At 28.0% G+C, this 23,668-nt stretch overlaps 2 protein-coding genes across 4 annotated transcripts; one reads left to right on the plus strand and one right to left on the minus strand.

Moving 5' to 3' along the window:
* Window positions 1-2,472: 2,472 nt before the first annotated feature.
* On the minus strand, window positions 2,473-13,329 carry LOC112685427 (katanin p60 ATPase-containing subunit A-like 2). 3 transcript variants are annotated; one of them, XR_003148803.1, is made up of 8 exons: window positions 13,111-13,161; window positions 10,168-10,238; window positions 4,893-5,289; window positions 4,657-4,825; window positions 4,279-4,579; window positions 3,235-3,394; window positions 2,669-3,132; window positions 2,473-2,608 (listed from the first exon to the last, which is right to left on the minus strand). XR_003148803.1 is itself a non-coding variant. In XM_025557296.1 (7 exons), the coding sequence occupies exons 1-7, from the start codon at window positions 13,159-13,161 to the stop codon at window positions 2,905-2,907; spliced, it is 1,377 nt and encodes a 458-aa protein (XP_025413081.1). In that variant the 5' UTR covers window positions 13,162-13,329; the 3' UTR covers window positions 2,473-2,904. The 3 variants fall into 3 exon arrangements, 2 of the variants coding, with proteins under 2 accessions (XP_025413081.1, XP_025413082.1); XM_025557296.1 differs by having other exon boundaries at window positions 2,473-3,132; window positions 13,111-13,329; XM_025557297.1 differs by lacking the exon at window positions 10,168-10,238 and having other exon boundaries at window positions 2,473-3,132; window positions 13,111-13,329.
* Window positions 13,330-22,054: 8,725 nt separating this feature from the next.
* On the plus strand, window positions 22,055-23,668 carry LOC112685426 (general transcription factor II-I repeat domain-containing protein 2B-like; the record flags this gene model as incomplete). Its single annotated transcript, XM_025557295.1, is given in 4 exon segments — window positions 22,055-22,166; window positions 22,355-22,464; window positions 22,702-23,237; window positions 23,343-23,668. Coding segments are annotated over 4 exon segments (990 nt in total), but the record flags the coding sequence as incomplete, so codon positions are not given.

Consider the following 23,668-nt stretch of genomic DNA (forward strand, 5'->3'; position numbering starts at 1 on the left):
GAACTTTTTATTACTTTTTCAATCTTATCTGCGGTCGGTGAACACAGTTGCCACGGTGCACTATATACGTGTCTTTCACTCGCAGAAACCTCATAAGATATTGATGTGTTTGATTATTATTTTGTATGATATCGGTCAGAGTTAAAACTTAACAGTACTCAAAACCCTTTTCTTTCATCTGTCGTCTTATCAACAACATGAGCGAGTGACAGACACCCAATCCCGGTGTCCGTATGGACGATGTCCAAGAACACGCGTCAATATCAGGTAAGTGGTAATTAAAATCATGATAATTTTACCCCGATTGGTATAGTATAAAGTTAAAAAAAATGTAAATAACTCTTTATATGTATCACATATATATTTATGATCGAACCAACGTAATTGGTATTATTTTTAATAATTGTCCTCCGGGTGCCGCAAGCATCAGAGGCCCCTCAAATGAGGTTACAATATTGCACGTACTTATATGACCATTCATTTCAATATTATTATTATTATTATTATTATTATTAATTTTATTCTGTCTAAGCTTTATACCAACGACTTTCTCGGCGATCAAATTTAATAATTTTTTCATATTTAAAAAAAAAAACAATTTGTATTTTATTTATAATAGTTGTAATTTCGTTGGTATTTTCTATTGTTTCCTATCATTTATTGGTAAAAATCCTGTGCGTTCCGTCTCTGAAGCCTCGGCCACAGGTTGGCGACCCTCAATCCAGGTCTGTCATATGACCACCAGAACCTGAGAGGCCGAAAAGGGTGTGAGACGTCACAATCTGTAGTTTTGAAACGCGTATCTTGTTTTATAAAAATTAAAAATGGAAAGAATTGAAAGTGGTAAGTATAGATTAAATGTAGTGAAAACATACAAATAGAAGTAGTTAGCTTAATGTTAAAATACTGGTCAATCGATTGTGAATAAAATATTTAGAACTAAATCCACATTAATTGAAGTTTTATTGTTACTATGTTGATATGAATAATACAAGATCTACATATTTCGTGTTATATTTTGAGTGTCCTTTAAATATTTACTTATATACTACAATGGGTCATTTTTTTAAAATTATTTCTTTGTGATTACTCAAGTTAAGTACTTTCTAATATTTAAAACGGAGTAAAGTGATAAACTGATGATTTTAAGTGTAACTGGATTGTCATATATAATTTAAAAAATACAATAAATTAATTGAATAATTTTTTTCTTAGTTTTAGGAATTGTAATAATATTCAATAAATTTGTGATAAAGGGTAACTATTTAGATCGCTTTTATGTGAAGTAACATAAATTGGCGATGTTTTGAGAAAATGATGACATTTTTGAGCTTATTTAGCAATTTCATTAGGTAGGTAATTCTATAGTTATTATTAGTCATTAATGTTTGATGTTTTAACATCAAAATATTTTGATGTTATGAATTTAAGTTTAAATTAAGATAAATTAATTCGTGCCACCATTTGAAATTTTATGACTGTGGTATGTGTACTGTATCAGATATTTATTGTATTGTTTATTAATCTCCATGTAATCGAGATATAAAAACAATACTGGAGCACACTCTTACCAACTTCGTTCGTGAGATGAAAATGAACCATATTTTGAATGGTACCACTGCAACAGTGGCGTATCCACAGGGGTGGTTTGGGGCTTTAAACCACCCCCTTGGGCTTTTTTTTTAATGTTATTTTTAATAATTGCTTGCATTTTTTACGATCAGTATTAGTAGATCAGTTGCGTTTAATATTAACCAAGTATCCAAATATGAAAATGTAATATTATATGCAGGTAATAACGTTCTCTATAATACGATATTATTTTAAACGAATTAGCAAAAAAGAAAAAAAAAATTAATTTAATTTTATATATAAAAATTGAAATGTATTATAATAGGTATTAAATAATGGTTATTTTTTTATAATAATTATAATAATAATTATTATTATTATTATTATTAACTGTAATATTGTAAATACGAGGAGGTATATTATTTTTTAATTTTTATAAAAATGACAGTATAATATTTAATCAATAAATGTTATGAAATAAATTTTAAAATGTACATATAGATATAGTATAATACATATAATATTATTTTGTAGATATATTTTTATTCTTATAATCGCCCCCATAAAGTCATTCTAGATACGCTACTGCTCTGCAGGGTAACAAAAATAATTTTCTACGTGTCAACGTACTATAGAACTTCATCACCTTCTAATCATTTTGGTACTTTCACTCGTTAGATTTCAAAAATTAAAAATTATTTGAACTTTTATAAACTCATAGGTACTGTAGGAAGTTAAAATGTACAAATTTAATATAAAAACATATAATATAAGTATTTTTAATATTTATTAAGTATTTAATATCAAAACAAATTTCGTTTTTAAATAATATTAATTGTGTTAGTTTTTGTCTTAGAAAAATTATTTTTAAATACTTCCATTGCATTGCATGATTGCAGTAACATATTTGACATATTAATGTATTCTAATATTTATGTAGTTGTCAATAAGAGTAGAGAACCAACTATGTTCATAAGTAATGCTGAAACCACACAGAACGCTACGCTACGTACCTATGATATGTAATGTTGATTGTCTGAAAATTAAATTTAACCTATTATACCTTGAAATTTTCTACAATAATCCATATATTAACTCATTTATGATGAATTATTTATTGGTGCTAATATTACGGTAGCACCCTGGGCAACAAAATTTGTAGATCTGGCACTGCATATACACTGTAATTAGGTTCCTTTTATGGTTAATATTCTTACTATACCAACGTGCGCAGTATTAAATTATTAACAATATTTGTTGTATCGCCGGACTGTAGTTTACCCAATTATTATTAATAAATACAAATAACAATAGTATAAGTTATATAAGTATTTAATATGATGCATATTGTGATTGCCAAATTTTATATTTATTATTATCTGTATCGTTAGTTGATGGCTTAGTTTTAGAAATTGTATTGTTGACTTCGTTATTAGTTATTATACAGTTGAAATGATTACTTGATTTATTTTCCAAAACATTAAACATTAAACGCATAGCGTGCATTGCAGTTTCTTTACATATAAGTTTTATATCTGAACCAGAATAACCGTTTGTTTTCTATAAAAAAGGGAGTGATAAATCATTATTTACAATGTAAATTTTACATCAATATTGAAACATCTATAACAGCAATCTTACTTGTTTGTAATAAATACTTACTTGTGCTAGACTGTCACTATCTATTTTACATTTAATGTACTTGTTTTTTTGTAACATTTCTGACAAATAATATTCAAACATATCTTTTCGAGCTTGGACATCTGGTAAGTCAATAAATATACGTTTTTCAAGACGACGAAATATCGCAGGATCTAATTCCCTTAAATAGCAATATTTAGATAAACATTTCAAATAATTTCAATTTATAAAAATTATGACAGCTATTTTATCATTTTGTAGTGTTTTTTTATGTACCTATCAAATTATTTTAATAAATTAATTATGTTTGCATAATTATTCGAACTAGGTACATAAAGTTTTAGATCTGAAAAACTGAGTCTTTTCAGTTGAGCCTTTTTTTATTAATAAAAATTATTTTTTATTCAAAAGTCACGTCTCAAGTTTACAAATAATTATGTTTGTTTTTATTTTTACATGTAAAGTATCACTAAGACGAGATATGATAAAATGAAGTTGTATTTTGATACACGTGTTGTATCAGTATTTATAATAATATATAAAATACTAATAATATGGGCTATGTTTTCAGGTTGTTAAATGTGATGAACATAATTAATTTAAACATTTGTAATGAAATTCATTATTTTTTGAAATTACATTATTTTTATTGCTTTTTTAGTTTAGTAATGGCATCATCGTTATTACACGAATACCAAATATAGCTATTAATTAACTATAAGTATCTACAATTATTTTTTTTATTTTATTTTTTAAACTTAAAAATATAGCATTTTTATTTTTTAAACTTGCTTCCAATTTACAATATTTAATATAGGGTTTAATGATTATAATTTACTACTTTATATAATTGTAAATGTACTGAATTTTATTCTATAGCTATTTTTTTATTGGATATTGTGAAAGATTGGTTTGAATTTTTTGTTAAATGAACAAAACGTACCAATTTTAAAGTTTGTCTATTGTTACTCTATTTGATTTTCTTATACTTATTTTTTTAAATATATTTTGATGTCTACATAATATAACAAATTTATAAAACATTAATAAAAAACTTTAGTTTACCAAGGGTGATTTGATGTGGCTAGCAAAAATATTCTTTTTTTTGAACTTGACAGACCATCCATGTGTATTAAGATTTGAGATGTTAGCCTACGAGAAGCTTCGTGGTCAATACGTTTTGATGCTATTGTATCTAACTCGTCAATGAAAATTGTACTAGGTGACATATGTTCTGCCATTTCGAACATAACTTTAATGAGTTTTTCAGAATCTCCTCTCCATTTTGTAACTAGTGTACTCGGTGTAATGTTAAAGAATGTAGTATTACACTCCGTCGCAACCGCTTTAGCAAGTAATGTTTTTCCTGTTAAAAGTATAAACAAAACTAATATATCGATTTGAAATTTTTTTACTAAGGCAAACAAAATATATTTAGTAAACCTGTTCCAGGAGGACCATAAAATAACATTGCAGTCCATGGGGTACATAGTCCAGTAAATAAATCTGGATATTTTGTTGGCAATACGATGGCTTCATCTAATAGTTTTTTAGGCGTTGAAAGTCCTTTAATGTCAGACCATTTCACATTGGGGTTTGTCATTAAAATATCCTTTGAAAGAAATATCTATATGTATTCAATACATTATCGTACATAATAAATACTTAATGTTGATTACTTTTGAAATAATTTCGGCGTAAACTTTCCATTCGTCTTTCCAATAATCGAGATCAATAGAAGGTAGAGAATATTCATTTTCTAAAGTTTCAACGCACGAATTATTTAAAGGAGTTATTGTTATAAAATTCGTGTCTAGTGATTGATTGTCTTGAGAGTATTGACTTGGACTTTGGTTAGTTTTTTTTGTAGTTTTGGTTTTATTCTTTATAGCAAAAGTAGTGCTAGTCTTAGCAATATCCAATGGTTTACTAATTTTTGGTTTTTTTTGATAACGTAAATAATAATAGTTTTCGTACTCAATGAGAATGGTATCTAAATCTATATTATCGCAAACTACATGATGATTTGTATTTAGAAAAGCTTCTTCTACTAAACTCGATGCCGTTGTTGTGTACCTATTACATAAATTCCATACAAAATATTTGGAATTGTTTTTTATGAAAATAAACTCATTAATAATTATAAACTTAATAACTAATGCATTATAACAAAACAACCTAGATTTTTCCATACATAAAATATTCATAGTTTATTTTATCGTTTTTGATCAATGTACAATCAAAAGTACCTAAATACTTGAGTTTCTTGTCTATTGATGGTTGAATACAACTTGATTTCATTAATTTATTTTATAAATATATATTTTAATTTTATTCATGATATTAAATAAAAGGGCATACCAATTTCTAATACCAAAATCAAAAATATCAAAATATCTACTCCGAATAAAAACAATCTATTTTGTAAAATAAATAAAGCAATCGCGATTTTACCGTCGTTAGCGACAATCGTTAACGATTATCTTCTAATTTCGTGCTCGCTTATCAGCGCGTTCGCAGTCGCGTCAAAACCGGACTCATAAGGAACAACACGGCACTCCGGGCGTCCTTGAACGCCGCTCACCAGCATACCGCTGCCTTCGTCGCAGGACAGATACTAAAATAAGTTTGGTGCATTCAATCGTCTGCCCAATTTAAATATCAATGTCGATAACGGCGATGTAAAAAAAAAAAACAAAAACCTTTCTCCGCCGGCCGCAAATGCTTTCAAGAAATCTAGTTTCAGATAACATTTCCACCGAATCAGTACTTCCGACCTGCGATCATACCAAGGATTGCGAAAATCCAGGCGTTAATATAATACTACCTAATATACATCCCGCTACAGAAATCATCATCTGGTCTCCCTGTTCTTCGATAACAGAATTATTTGATATAAGCTTCTCTGGACCCATTTCACGTCCTCGTTGACTCTATTAATAATACTAATATCGATAATCTCTATCCGGTCAAGCTTGGTAAAATATTCACCCAACACTTTAATTGCATCCTCAATATCACCCCCATCGGTTCCCGTAGAGTTTAAGTAACTTTTGACTCACAACTCAACGATAACACATGTCTCATTTCACATAGGACCAAAGAAAACAATTATGTAACATCAATTCCAAGATCTTTGATTTATAGTCTCGGAGTTATACGCCTCGACACATACATTTCAGAAGAAGCTTCCGAGAGAGCCTCTAATGTCAGTTCGAAGTAATCGAATTTCGGCGTATAAGTAGCAAACGTGATGATAAATATATACCGACCAAACTTGTCGAACTTAAATTTCTGTCCCCTAAGCTTCCTGAATCTTTAAACATCTACAGAGTTATTCACATTGTATCTTCTAGCATCCGCTCTATTGCCTATTTACTATATTATCTAATGGTATATTTATATCCCTCTGCCTTTCAACCCCCCTCCGCATTAATAACATCTTCAATTTTTTCACTACAAATTCAATTATAGGTAGGGACTTTAATGGTCACCACCTAGCTTGGGATTCTTCTCACCATGACTACCATGGTGATATCATTCACACTGCAATCTCCAACCACAACCTCAGTCTTATCACTACTAAGTCACCTACTCGTCTAAACCGGGCTCCTAACTCATTCTGCAACTATATTTCATCTCTTCTCACCACTTTCTTACCTTCTCCTCCCCTTCTAGTACCACAAATTTGCGTGAAGTTTTCAGAAGACTTCCTCAAGGTAGTTGCTTCAATTATCCTCTATTATTTAATGTATATACGAATTCAATCATCCAGTACATCTCTTCCAAGGGTTTTAATTCCTACATCTATGCCGACGACATTGTCTTTTTCACTTGCGATAAACAACTTGACCAAGCTATATGTCCACTTCCGATTCTACACTATTTTCAGATTTTTCAAGAATTAAAAATTCATGAAAATACGTATCAAAATTTCTCTCCATTCTAGCTTCAGTCACAGCATCACTTTCTCACTTTTCAAGCTTAGCCCTCCATCCTCAATCTCGCTCCCATATCTACGATACACCCTTCTCTGCGTTAATTTTCAATCCATCTATTACTATTTCTCCCAATATTCTCGGTCACACTCTAAAAACCCTAGCTTCACTTCCTAACGTTCTTGTAAACTCCTTCTTTTCGGATTTCATTTCTTTCAATTTCCCAAACTCAATTTTTTATTCACTGACGGATCTGCATCTATCCTATCTTCAAAGTTTTCTTTTTTCATATCCTCCATCAATATATCGTTCTCTTCCAATCTCCACCTATCGGCATCTTCATTTACTGCCGAAGCCCACGCCATCATTCATGAACTTCAATTTATTTTTTCTATAAATTCCCGAAGATTTCTAATTATTACCGATTCTCAATCATGCCTACTTTCTCTTTAATCTAACCTCTTCACTTTTCTATTTTTCCGCTCATTCTGATGATAAAATCTGTAACATATCAACTTTTCTTAACACAGAAAGTCGTCGAATTCTTTTGGGTTCCAAGTCACATTGGTATCCTAGGTAACGAAACAGCTGATCGGCTAGCCACATCTACCAAAAACTTAACTGTTCCTTCTTCATTAAAAATACCCACGTTTGATTTTCTTCCCATTTTTCAAAAAACTCTATAAAAATCATGGACTTACCTTTGGTCTTCCCTTCTCCTAACTTCGCTATTTAGCTCTGATCTATATCCGCTTGTATACCTAACTCTTCTTGGTTTCACGATCTGGATCCACCCCGATCCACAATTGTCTCTTTTTCTCGTCTTCGCTTTGGTTATAATCTTCTCCCTCCTCATTAATTTCTCCTCTCTCTTAATTCCTCTCCCCTTTGCACCCTCCACAACCATGAAGTTATTTGTGATCTTCATCACATTCTCTTCTCTTCCCCGTCTCTTACTCATCTCCGCAATTCATTACTCTTACAGCTTTCTTCCTTAGGTTACACCTTTCCTGATGTAATCCTTTCCTCAATTATCGATCTCTCTCCGTCATCACTCTCGTCATCCATTATATTTCCAACGCTGGTTTCAACATTTAAAATACTTTACTTACCACGAATTGTTGTTATATAATTAGTAAAGCATTAATCAATTATATCAGTACTACTATTATTTTATTTTATTTGTAATATCTTTTTTTTTCTTCATATCTAAATTCTAATAATTGTTATGGTATAATATCGTAAAGGTAAAAGCTATAAAAAAAAAAAAAAAAATAAATAAATAAATAAATAAATAATTAAAATTATACATACATATTTATTTACCTATTCATACTTAATTTTAATGTTAAATATGTTTTGGATCTATCAAATCAAGCAGGTTGTTTGAACTGCTGCAAGCTAAGCTTAAAAAAAGAATGAGTGCGCTGCGTTAGCAATGGAACAACAGTCGACCGTACAATGCTTTATTATACTTTGCACAACTAAATGGGGTTAAGCATTATTCACGGCAACTGGAGGGGCAATATAAATTCAAATATTTTTATGACTTATTAATAACTATGCCCATAGCTGCCAAATAAGGCAAGAACAAACATTCTGCATTTTCCATAACCCTTAGTTAGTGCAAAAGTAGTAGTTATGACAAAAAATGTAAAAAAAAACATGCAATCAAAGTAGAGAATAATGAAATTATAAAACTTGATAAAGATTGGGATACAGCTTTTTATTGGCGGTGACTAGGAAACAAAAAAAAAGAAAAATTAAAAAAAACTCAAAATTTCTCCAAAATCCCCCCTAAAATGTGCAGAAAACTCTTCTCTAGTGTATTCAATGGATTAATGCTAAAATTCAAGTCATTCCAGTAAATATACAAGTCTTTACCATTTAACAATTTCTATTTGATGCTTTTATACGACAAACATTTTATAATTGTAAAAACATCTCTATGATTTATTTTATGATTATGCCAATATTTATAAAATATAATTTAACATAATTTTAAAATCCTATTATAGTATAGTAAAGTCTTAATGATTACTTCTTATTATTACTTTTATTTTATATGCATGTATATATTTTGTATTCATATTTTAATATTATAATAATACGTGATAATATGCCGGAATTGTCTATTAATTGTTCTATTATAGAGTGTGTAATCACATTGGATTATTTATTAATTAGTATGTATTAATAGTAAAATATAATGATTTATATGTGTTGAGACCGGAATGAACATATCACATGCTTCTAGATATATTATATATAGTATAGGCTTTATCAAATACACTATAGGAATCATCGTCGATCGGAATTTTTCTATTTATAAACATAAATAACATCAAACAATGAAAAAAACATAATAATAATTATGATAAAAATAATGACGATTATATTATAGTTTATAACAATTAATAATAATACATAGATACTTTTAATATATAAGCAATATAGTTCTTGGTGTGAAAAAAAATACTGATATTCCTCAAAAAAACTTTCAAAAAGTAAAAAACGCCAAAATCATAATTAGAACTATTTTATTCTTGAAACAAAAAAAAAAACCCTGTCCAAAGATGCACTAATATCAACGTTATTCAAGTTTTTAATTTACAAGGTAAATCATCCTTTTCCCTAAACTCTTTTCTCCTTAGTTATAAATATTATCTATGTACTTGTTTTGTTTCAATATCATTATCCTATACTTGGCGTCTGATTTTAATATTGATGTCCTCTAACATGTGTATTTTAGATTATTATATGTATATATCAGCCACCGAGTAAATGGATAGTGATTTTGAAACAAAATAGGTTCAAAGATAATATTTATTACTAAGGAGAAAAGAGAGAAGTTTAGGGAAATGATTGAAGTACCTCGTAAATTAAAAGCTTAGATAATGTTATATCAGTGTATTTTTTTGGATAGGTTTTTTTTGGTACGAGAATATAATAGTTATAATTTTGAGCATGACGCTTTTTTACTTTTTGAAAGTTATTTTTGGAGAATTATACCTACCCTTCTGTTCTTAAAAAATTCTCTATTAAGTAAAGAATTGACTTTTTTCTTTCTTGTTTCTTTTTTTTTTCCTGCAATGCATTTTAGTACAATTTATTGGTAGAAATGTAAAATATATTTTTTACTTTATACGTATTCTATTAGTGTACAAAAAATATATGTGTATCAAAAAAACTAAATGTAATTAAAGCTAAAAATAAATTTGTTATTTATTGGATGTTCGATAACTTAATTTAATCTTGTCAACTGTTGTCAAGTATTATCTGTATAATTTTAAAATAAAAACGATAATGGATCAAAATATTTTTTTCATTTTTATTCTATAAAATAAAAAATATCAAGCTATCTATTATGAAAAAGTAAAAATAAAATGATTATCTAGTTAGTAAAATATTTATTAACCCTTATTAGTATAAGTAGTTTAATAATTATAAATACATAAAAAGAAATTATTGAGAAACTAACACATGGTTTATTTTCAAACGGAAATTCATTCTCGATTATTTTTTTGTTATATATACGAACTAGAGATGGGATTAATCGTTCGCATAGATGAACTATTTAGTCAGTCATCGTTCGTATTTATTACGTGTCGTTTATATTATCACTTAACGTTCATCGCTCTCCATATTGACTACCAACGATACGGGGAACTTACCGTTCACATAAATAAACGATTCAGTGATTCAGTCGTTCATATTATGTAATATATTGTATTACGTAGTGTTCATAGTGTTTTCTCCGTACATACGGGTATATGAAAATGAGAAGGCTTTGTAGTTGTATGTTCATATTTCAGACGTCATTATTATTATTTTTTATTTTTATATTTAAAAAAAAATAAGTGTATACGTCTTTAAATAAAATAGTACGTATCGGGTAAATAGTTGAGCAAATTGAGTAACAGTAAACAAATCAATTTAAGTATTATGACATGGATATTTTTAATTGATAATACATAGTGAGATAGGGTGACTGCTCCAATAAATGAACAGAACCAGTGAATGAACATGCGTGAACATACTAATGTTTTCTTTTAAATAATAAGAAACTCAGAAGTAAACTACTATGATAAATGGTATCAACATTTAAAAAATATTCTGATGTTGGTTACATTGTAATTTCATAATATTAGATTTATAATCATTTGATTGAGAATATTTGTTCTTTCCCTCCATTTAATATCATCGGCATTGTTATCAAAGTATTTATATTTTGAAAATTAGGTGTAAGGAAATGAAACGTTAAAACATCTTCAATAAGGTAAGATACATAAAGCGATATTTGATTCTTCCTACACTTATGAAGCCATTGATATATTAATCAATTGACATAAAGCATTTACTCATTTATTGTAATAGTGTTCAAGCACTGGTACAAGTAAAGATGCAAAAACCAGTGAATGAACTGGTGTTCATTCATTTAAATTTAGGTATTTTACTTTTTAATAGTGAATGAACACTGTGCATTTTATTTTATGATTTTCTAATTTATCATTTAATAGGTAACTATAATATAACAATCAATGCATTTTGCTTTCAATAACTATCCATCTTTAAACAATTTTCCTAAATAATCAATAATATTTTTAGGTACTCAAAAAAAAAAAAAACTGATCAAAATTAGTAAAACTTTAATTTTATGTTGATGTTATTTAATATATTAAGCAGTAAGTTTAATATGTTTTTTTATGATTGTATGTTGATGTTAACTCAACTATACTAAGTACCTTAAATAATAACAAAAGTTCCTAAATACCTAGATACATAAATAGGTTAACTATTTTATACTTTTTAAGTTTTTGTTTAATGTGTATGTTATTATATATTGTACTTATGTTAACAGTACCTATGTTATGTTAAATTTTATGTTGATGTTATTTACTATACCTACTAAGCTTTAAAAAAAAAAAAGTTTAATATGCTTCTTTTATGATTTACTTTTTTTATGTTAACTACTTTACTAAGTATATTATTATGTTTTCTTTAAGGTTTAGTGTTGTTAATGTTAACTCAACTATATTATGTTTTTTTTTTCATGATTTTATGTTGTTGATCTTAACTATTATACAATATATATGTTTTTGTTGTTATTAAAAAAAAAATAAGTACTTAAAAATTGATTATTTTTTCAGGTGTTCATTTATCAGACTTTGTTCATTCACTAGGAAAAATTGATTTATTTCAATAAACATTTTTTTTAATAGTGTCTATGTATTCTTTTCATCTTTTTTTAATTATAAATCATAAGACATATCATTTAATATATAAATACAAATTGAACATGATGATACTAAAAGTTATTATGATACAAATATTTATTTGTTTACATAACCTTAAGTGTTCATTCATTGAAGTAGTCACACTAACACGATACATACACATTAAACAGATGAAACTAAAAATAGTGAACTAATCAATCCAAACTTAAAATTGTTCATCGTTTACAGTGAACGGTGATGTATACTGTATAGTGTATTGTAGTTTATGATGTCAACGATATGAACGATGAATGACTCGTTCATCTAAATGTGAATTAGTTCATATCAAGTTCCAATTGAACTAGGTCGTTCATAAATGAAACATCTTTAATACGAAATAATATAGCTGATAGATATATTTAAACATATAATTTATCATAATTTATAAATAAAAATATTGTGTAAAGTTCTATGTATCGATAGGTTAGCTTATGAATATTAAAATACTGAAAATATCTTTGTATTTCATATAATTAATTGAATATATTGGATCTCATTAATAATTTTATATTTTTACTTGTCAAATATTGATGTAATAAAATTTATATTATTTAGAATTGCATCTTATTAAACATAATTTATTTTAAATAATAAAATTATACTGACAATCCTGGTATTAATTTTATTTACATACGTTTTATGGTTAGGTATCATATAGATAACAATACATGTATAACACTTACATAATCACGTCCTTGGTGCATTGCATTGTTAACTGAATCGTAATTTATCATTATTTTACTTAAACTAAACTTGTACTATTTTCATAAAAATATATTTTATTGTTTTTTAAAAGATATTCGCTGAATGTAGTACGGTCATTTTCAATCATCGATTACACAAAACACACATTTGAAATGAACTATTATATTTCTATAGCAACAACTTTATCGTGTATACGAATAAGGAATTATTAAAGTAAACAATAACTTCTTATATAATTAATTTATTCGGTATTATAATCAAAAATGCATATATATATATATATACTAATAATTTCGACGTATTTGAATTTTTCGTATATAAGATTTTAAAATTTCTTATATTAACTAAATATTTTATATTTTGTAAGCTAATTTGCATATCTATTAACGTGTTTCATTGGCTATTTATTTTGAAATATAACTAGCTGATAATATTGGTGTTTGACGTGTTTTTATTAGGCAGGTTTATGATTGTAACACTATTGTATAATATATATGCTAGCCCCACTCAAAAGAAATAATTCTCAGTAGAAGCTTATCTCTTAACAAATTAGGTGATACATTCTCAATTGAAGCGTAGTAAATTTCAGAAATTAGTACTTAAACTAATTATAATTTACAACCAGTAGTATACATTTAAGGTATCACGTATTTAAAACAATTTAAATTAAATTTAAAAATTGTATGGAAATTACTATCAAAAAATAAATTAAAGGATTTCTCTTTTAATTATTCTTGTTTTATTTTTAAATCTGGTATCTAAAAATTTAAGTTTTTCCAAAAATGTAAAATTCTTTTACAATTAGTTCGGTACATTGTAAATGTAAGATATTGAGTTGTTTATTCGTGTTGCCTGTTCGCTACATAATAAATAATATGACTGAACAAGCGGGTATTCAGTTGAAAACTCATGAATGGAAAAATCAGGTAAATAATAAATATTCAGGTTTTATCTTATGTTTTACTACAGGCTTTATTATAAATATTTTAGAAGCATTAAAGCAATTTTTGAATTTTTGCACAATGTTTTGAAACTTGATTTTTTTAAATTCGTGCTTGAGACATATGCTTGGTTATTATAATAATTATTGTTATCGTTCAATATAGTGATCTTGATATTTAACAATTATATTATATACAGTATAATCCGCTTTATGGGGACACCGCTTAAAGGGGACCATAGGCGGATATTTAGTCACATCCGTGGGGGGTTTAACATTTTTGTCTTATTCCTTAGCGTGAACAGACATTTTTAAACACTTCAACCTACTAACTTGTGGCTACTTCTACTTTATTCTAGTTGAGACACCAAATACGTATGTATAGGTAATAGGAACATAAAAATATAAAATATTGAATAGCTACTTATTTTAATTTTATTTTAACTGTGTAAATCTATTTCTTTATTTCCTTTATTACCTAAAAAATATGTTTTTTCCCAATAACGATAGTCCGTAAATATTCCTGATCATTCTCGCATATCAACAAAATAAAATAAAAATTATAAATATAAAATATTAAATATACAATTTATTTTGACGTCTAGTGTGGTTTGATTACGTTGAGGTGAGGTTAAAGGCTTAAGCCCCCCCAATATCCGCTTTAAAAGGGGCCAACTACTTAATGGGAGCAAATAGGCAGATTCCCAAACGAATGATAGGTTAGTAATTTAAGGTTTTAAGCAATTTAACATCGTTTATTGGGGACGAACTATCGGTTACATAGGACATATTATAATCTATACACACCTACTTTCATACAAAACTGTAATTTTCTAATATCTGTCTATCAGATTTTATATAATAATCTTATGTTAAGAGGACGTTACACCCGCATGTGTGTCTCTGTCTGACATACATACGTACAACATAGCAAATTTACATTCAGTGATTCAATTGTAGTGAAGTTAACTTTAATATTAGAGTAAATAGACCTATAATCAAACTTTAAGGGAAGAACATAATCTGTTATTATTTGTTGGTTGGTTTTATCCGATATTTTAATTTTTAAGCATGTTATGAGTATGTAAAATATAAAATTTAAAAAAACATTATAACTCGCTAAAAAATTAAAATATCCGAAAAGAACGACCAACAAAACACAGATAGTATTCTTCCCTTGAAGATTGATTATAGATGAATTTACTCTAATATTAAAGCTAATATCACTACATTTAAATCACTGAACGCAAATTTGCTATGTTGTACGTATGTCAGACGAAGATAACACGTAAAGCGAAACGTACACAACGGCCGAGAGAACGCGTTGTTGAGTATTTTCATGATCCGCAAGCATGCGACGTTTAAAACCACCCCCACTACCCGCAGTCGGCGACGGTCGACGATTGTATTCAGTCGGTAATGATAATTATTAGAGATGGGAATTATGACTCACTTTAGTGAATCAATTCACTCAATTCAATTCACTTAAATAAGTCAACTCATCAATTTATCAACTCAAAATTGAGAAGTCAAATCATATCTTAACCAAGTTACGGTTTGAACCTAAATCTTAATGAGTTGAATCAAATCTATTAAATTTTAAAATAACATATTTTTCAGTTGATTTGTAATCACTCATTAATTTTCACAGTTATCACTTTATTAGTAATTATATCTAAATTAAGTTTTCAAGATTAATATTTAGTATTTAGGTACTCATTAATGGAAAAATAATGTTATTTAATTTATATTTGTAAACAACGATAAACCAAAGAGAGCATTGCTGAAAAGGTCGCCAACATTTAGAATCAGATAGACACTCAAAGAAGAAAAATATAAATATATAATATATAAGCTTATAATATGATTTGGTATACATGTATAATGATAAAATATACACTTATAAAAATAATATTTTAAGAAATTTAATCACTTATGGTATATACAGTGTATTCAACGATAAAGGTAACAAAATATTTCGAACGCATGACCTTGTATGCAATTCGGGTTTTTTGTAATGCATAAAGAACATAAAATTACATTTGTTTTCAATAAATCATAATTTTTAAAAAAAAAAATTCTGCACATGCGCAACAAAATGATTTTTTTCAAATGGCACCCCTCATTTTTTAGTTCAAATTTGAATTATGTGAATTTTTTCAAGCAACTTTGGCCTTTAAAGTTTTGCTCTATCTTCAAAATTAACCGATTGAAAATAAGTTAAATTTTCGATTTATTACATTTGTATTTATCGTATTTTTCAATAATCTACTTAGAGTTTTACATATTCATTAGTAATTTCATATGAATTTTTCTTAAAAATTAAGTGTACTGTCATAAGTACAAGTAATTTATATAACTTCTACAGAAATTTTAACTCAAATTTCTTGTAAAAGTTATAAATTTGGTTAATTAAAACCAATAAATAAACAAACTAAACCGCTCTCCGAGCGGAGGCAACCGAAGGCACATTCGACGTTATCGTTCGTTCGATCGCGATGTCTATGTTAACGGAAAAGCTGAAAATTCAGGAATTGTCAGTATATCCTAGTCATTGTTGACAATGACTGGAAAGGTTAGGCAGTGTTGGATATTTCGTAGTTTTATCAATATTTCCGTATTATATTAGGCAATGTTATAAATCAGCATTCAAAAAAAAATATTAACACCGCTTTATCGGTGATCGATCTGATTATGGAACATTCAAGTCTTCATGAAATATATATTAATTTTAAATGACGAACATTTTTTTAAATTTTTTGTGGTGTTACGAACGGAGCCCTAGTCTAACCATTGCGGAGCACCAAAGGCTTCGCGGAGCACAGTTTGGGTACCGCTATACTATATTATATAATTCCAAGTGTCATAGTAATTTACCACGTAACAATAAAGATTAAAATGATGATTTATCCTAAATAGCTAATAAGTATTGAAATATATTAAATTAATTTTTAATGTTATTATCAATGCCTTCTTATATTAGGAATTGTTATCAATGGCTAGGTATTGAAATTAATTCCTTAATAAATCAGGCATTATCGTTATTGACTAGTCATTGTCAACACGGACTGATTGTCATCTTTTCCGGTAACATCTACACACGAATCTTGTTCGCGAACACATGTTCGTCGTTTTGTAAGTGTGGACGTGGCTTTAGATATCTCTATTAATATATAAATACATATAGTAAATAGTACCTAATAAATAATAATAACTCAAGCCCCAAATAAATAATACCTAAATATATAAATATAAATAATAACAATTACCTACGTGTTTTACTTTTGCTAATCATTCCTTTTTCTCCTACAACCACATATTCCGTGAAGATCGTTGAGTCCACTAAGCCTAAGGGCGTTCATAAGAAAATTCTCAAAGAGACAACAACATTTTAATTCATCAATCTATTCATAAATAGGAATGACCTACGATATAGGAAGGGGTTTACAATTTTACATTATAATATTACATTATATATATATCAAACTGGAAGACTATAAAATAATAATTATTTAACCAATTTACCATAAAATTAATTTATTGAAATTTTTATTTAATTAATAATATAAATTGGACACTTAAAACATTAATTATATTTATTAAAATATTAATTTACAAATATTATATAAATATTATGGTTGTGTACATATACATATACATAGGTAGGTACCGTATTTCTGGAAATACACAATATTTTAAGAATTTATAATTATCCTTGGAATAGAAACGAAAAAGCATATTGTTATTTATAACCTGATTTTCCAAACTAAATAAATAGATTTTTCATAAAAAAATTATAGATTTTCATATATTAAATTAAATTTTTAAATTCTATTTAAATAAATATTTTCTGATCATAGCAATTTTCCAAGAGTTTTGACATTTTCCAGGGGGGGACATGTCTCTCCCTTCCCCCCCCCCCCATATGGACGCCCTTGACTCGGTTACGTACAACATTTGTCAATAAGGAGTTTTAATAAATTACAACGAACATGTGGTGATACTCGTTTGCGCACGGTAAACAATTTTTTACATGGAAACTGACAACTTGTTTGCATAAAACTAAAAATATGAAAACCAACTAATACAAATTTTGACTTGAGAGATAACGATTCATATATGTACTCGTACTATCAAATCTCATTCTCAATTTAGATTTTTATTGTATCTTGCAGTGCTTTTTAATTATATGATTTATTTTAAACATATCGATGAGATACACTTGATCCAAAAAGTTTTTGTTTAACTGGTGTGCAGACGTTTTCGCTACGTTTTGAGTTATCATATGTTAATTAAGTTAACGGAGTTAATTGAGTTATTATTAGTGATGGGCGCTACCGACTAGTTTTGACTATCGATAGACGATAGTTTAATAAAACACCGATAGTTTATTAAAACGATCGTTCGAACGATAGTATTAATTATTCAATATTTTTCAAAATATCTATTGAACTATTGAACCTGATGAGCACTACCGACTAATTTTGACTATCGGTAGTTTTAAAACACAATCGAAACTATTGAATATTATTTTATACAAGAATAGATAGTTTTAGAAAACAATCGAAACTATTGAGTATTATTTTATACATGAATAGATAGTTTTAGAAAACTATCGAGTATCGAGTATTTTATTACATGAAAATTGAATATTAAATCATAAATAGTTACAGGCATTCAAAATTGTCAAATGTCAGTGGTTTGATATGTACTATATAAGTTAGTTACTACTTAGTTACAATGATAACAATGATAACGTTCGATTGTTTTGAGTCTATTGTCGATTGTTTCGATAGTCAATTGTTTCGAAAATAATCGAGTTATCGGCCGAGTGAATAGATAGTTTAAACAACCGAATAGTTCGATAGTTTTAACTCGATAGTGCCCATCTTTAGTTATTACTATATGCCTATTGTTTAGTTGAATATGTGATGCTATTGAGACACGAGTTGCCCGTGCTTCAATCATTTTATTTCGTATACTACCATGGATATTCAACTATCAAATGTTTTTGAAACGAGCATAAGAAAACGTTGTTTTTATTGAAAGCTATAAGTATAGTGAGTTCTGTGTTTTAAAATCATATGATCTTTTATTTAGATGTATCAATAAAAAATGTACAATGTAAAAACTTTTGCTATAGTTTATGTACGAAAACGATTCCTACGTTTGGGTCATTTATCGCAGGTATTAAAAATTCGTGTCCGTAATTGAGATGTACATTTGTACGCAAACAAGTCGCAAAAAAGTTTAAATGTACACAAATGGGAATTGCCCCAAAAAAGAATGGATGACTCCCTGCAGATCAAAAAATAATGAATTACGTATGTATTTTTTTTTTTTGCAAAAAATATTAGGTTAGTCCAGTGGTTCTCAACTGGTGTGCCGCGGAAAAAGTCTGATATTTGTGATAACACTGGTAAAAATATATTGAAAATAGTAGGTATTTTATTTTATTACATTTATTTTTTAAAAATATAAAAACAAAAAAATAAATATTTTAAGAATTTAATTATTTAAGCAAAGGAATATTATATTACAAAGAGAAAATATTTGAAATTATTAGTTCTTTTTTTTTTTAAATCGGTTTATGGGGAAAGTCGGATAATGGGGCCAGATAGATCACCGTCGTCCTATTAAGTATCCTAATTAAATGTATTCGACTGTTATCCGATTTTCTAAAGAATAATTGCTGCGTAAATCATTAGTATTGATGCATATAATAAACTTAACGCAACAATGTCGTTCAAGTGTTAAAAAGTGTTATTTTTAATTTTGATTTTATTTAAACATAACATTATCAATCATAAAAGTGGAATATTTGAAAGACATTTTTATGAAAAGTTTAATTTGCTTTTAACAAAAAAAAAAAAGAAAGGAAGATAATTGTTTCTATTTAAGTGCCGAAAGTAAAATAAATATATAAGTTATTGTGCTAAAGAAAAAAAAATGTGTGACAATAAACTACAATAAAATAAATAATATTGGCTGAAATGGGGATGAGGTTTGAGGGGCTTAATTTCCTCCTAGAATGCTACTAAAAATTATTGCAATAGCATACAAAATTTAGTTTCATACATATTCTTAAAAAAAAAAATAAAATATTGTTGCTCCCCTAACTTCTTCAGTGGATTTCCGCCTATGGTAAATAAACTAAATTGCAATGTTTATATTTGTGTAAAATACATTGATTTTGAAATTATTTTTGGGATCAGTTAATTGTTGGTCAGTACAGTGTTCGTCAAAAAAATTTTTTGATTGTCTGTTTCTTTTTTCGAAAACGATGTATTTATGCCCTATTTTTCTGCAATCGCATGATTGCTTTAAATTTTATTTTTATTAAATTTATGTTTAAAAGAAATACCAGCTTTTTATTCGTGAACTAAAAAATGTATAAAATTTTTGTATATTATCAAAAAATATCTGAACCGGTTGAGTGCAAACTGCATATTTCAGTACTAAATTTAAATTGTTGGCGGCACAATGAACACAAATAGAATTTGGTTCTTTTTCACAAATTTGTTTTTGCAAGCCATTGTATACGCCACTCATTACGTTTGTCTCGTCATATCCTTGACCTCTATATTTATTTATTTGTGTATTGTTTACTTCAAAAGACTTCATTATTGTACCTTCCATTTCTTTAGCGCTCTGGTCTGAATACATTTCATATAATAGATTATTATAAATATAAATTTAATTTATTTAATAGATTTATACATTAATTGAATTTGAAAAAAAATGATTATTCAATTTTTTTTTCATGAAAATTAAATTTACTTCAACTAAAGACCCCAAAATACCATGGGCTCCCCGTAATGCGGGTCTGCGGGCCCCTAGTTACACCACTGACATCAAAATTCACCAGGAAATGTCCGCAATATAAGGTATTTGTAAAAATAGATAACATTTACCGAAATGATTGGTAAATATCGACATCCATCGATGATTGTTAACACTCACCGCTAAGAATTAAGCTTAACATCGATATATTCTTTCTTCGTAGACAATAAATATAAATTATACTGACTAAAAATTCTCCAGTTTAATTGGTTTAAACTGTAGTGCTTAACAAGTCTGTCAAAAATAAAATATCTCATCCTTAGTTTATAATTTTTTTTTTTTTTTTTACTATTTTAGACAAGGGTTTTAAACCTGTGATTTCAACTTTATATAATGGTACAAATATTCTTTTATTTGTTATTAAAGCTACTTCATTAAATGATGTATAATGAAAACTGCTTGAAATATAATTAGTTACTGATTATACATTATATAAACTAGATTAGATTAGATACTCAATAAATTATACCATTTATTGGGATTTATTTATTATAGAATATAGATTTCTCAATAAACCAAAAGTGGTGCCAGTGACAGTATTTTGAGAATGAGTTGCTGAGGATATTGAATTAATTTATAAAACAATTTTTTTTATTAAATTAGCATTTGAGTAGATATTTTGATAATTTTTTTCTTAAAGCAACCGGGAAGATTGTTAGAAAAAGTAACGGACAAGAGTTTGATACAGTAGTATGTTAACTATTTTACTGAATATTTGAGAATTAATTTAATTTATTTATACAATTCTACCTAGATATCCTAGATATACTTTTAAAAACTTACTCTATATGAAATTAATTCAAAATTCTAACGCATGGCTTAAGTTAAAAGATAGTTCTAAGTTTTCTTAATTCTATGTTATAGTTTTTGGATCTGAATTTAATTGCTCTTGGTAGTATAGCCCCTAGTGGTAATTTAATTATGTATAATGATTGTATTATAATAATATAACGTTTCATAACTTATACAAGTATATTATTCATTTTCAGATTCAATCTTTCGAGAAATTGGTTCATGAGGAAGAAACTAAATTAGATGTGAACCAAGGTATAAAATTAGGATGGATCGAAGGTGTACTGAATCCATGCCTACTCAGTATTTGGGGTGTTATGTTATTTTTAAGAATGCCGTGGATAGTTGGACAAGCTGGGATATTTGATTCGATTTTAATTATCTTCATGTCTCTTATAATTATAGTAATCACTACCTTTTCATTGTCAGCAATCAGCACAAATGGACGCGTTAAAGGAGGTGTGTAATTGTATGTGTATTCAATTTAAACCAAGGGTGCCCAAACCCAGGCCCACGGGCCACGAAGTGGCCCGTCAACGCTTTTGGATTTGCCCGCCAACATCTATACTCTATAGTCTATGACATTTTAAATTATTATTAATATTTCTTTTAAGTTTAAATTTTGTTGTATATTTTATTTTATATAGTGTGTGTATCAAATTAGCACTAGGACCATTCCACACAGCAATGTTATCGGGTTTTCCTGTGATGACCGGATGCGTCTTACCCGAACCCGCATTTGTCGCGATGTTAATCGGTATTATTTTTATGTTTATAGATTATCTTGATTGTCCGTCGACGTAGTCGTCGTATATCGGCGAGTTAAGATAATAAATTGTTATCCGAAATATTGTACAAACAGCGACCAAAATCAGTCGCTCCGCACCCGCCTTTTGCTACGGTCGTAAAAATAATATGTACAACTTAATAATTATTAAATTATTTTGTAATAATTGCGTTTATTCTGTGTTTTTACTTGTTAATTTTAAGCCAGAATGGCTCTCAGCAAACCAATTACGTCGAAATTGAAAGAACGTTCTCGGACATTTCACGAAGAATGGGAGATGCAATATTGCTTTACTGAAAGCAAAGCATTGAAGCCCATATGTCTTATTTGCTCCACTACGATTACAGTCACCAAAAAATATAATTTAGAACGGCATTTTAAACAAAATCATTCAAGTATTAATAAAAACTACCCGGAAGGAAGTTCTCTAAGAGCTGAGTTTATAAAGAAGAAAAAAAAAGAAATATTTGGTCAGCAGAATCTGTTTGTAAAAAAATTTGATGAACTCGAATCTATGGTAAAAACATCATATGAGATATCTTTACTTTTAGCCAAAAATAAAAAGCCTTTTTCTGATGGGGAAATTATTAAAGAGGCTTTATCAATTTTTTCTAATAACTGTAATGATAAAAATATAAAAACTAAAGCAGACGGTATTTCACTTTCGAGAAATACTGTAACAAGACGAGTAGAGGAGATGTCAAACGATATTAGCAACCAAATAACACAAACCGTAACGAAATGTAAGTATTTTTCATTAGCGTTGGATGAAACTTGTGATTTGACGAGTATGTCACAGCTAGCCATCTTCGTGAGGTGTGTTGATGAAAATTTTAATGTATTTTTAGATTTATTAGAGCTCAGCCAGTTGGAAACTACAAGTACCGGAAGAGACATATTTATGAAAATCAAGGAATGTGTCGACAGAAAAGGTATAGCGTGGGAAAAAATTAATTCTGTTTGTACTGATGGAGCACCCGCTATGAGGGGAAAAATAAATGGTTGTGTGGCCTTGTTAAAACAGTTCTTAGGCCGGGAATTATTTTCATATCATTGTATCATCCATCAGGAAGCTTTATGTGCCAAAGATATGAAGTTTAATGATGTTATTGATCCTGTAGTACGCTGTATTAATTATATCCGAGCCAAAGCTCTTCATCGAAGACAATTCAGG

Source organism: Sipha flava, unplaced genomic scaffold, assembly GCF_003268045.1.
Source record: "Sipha flava isolate LNK unplaced genomic scaffold, YSA_version1 276_pilon_pilon, whole genome shotgun sequence".
In the NCBI taxonomy this organism is placed as follows: Eukaryota; Metazoa; Arthropoda; class Insecta; order Hemiptera; family Aphididae; genus Sipha; species Sipha flava.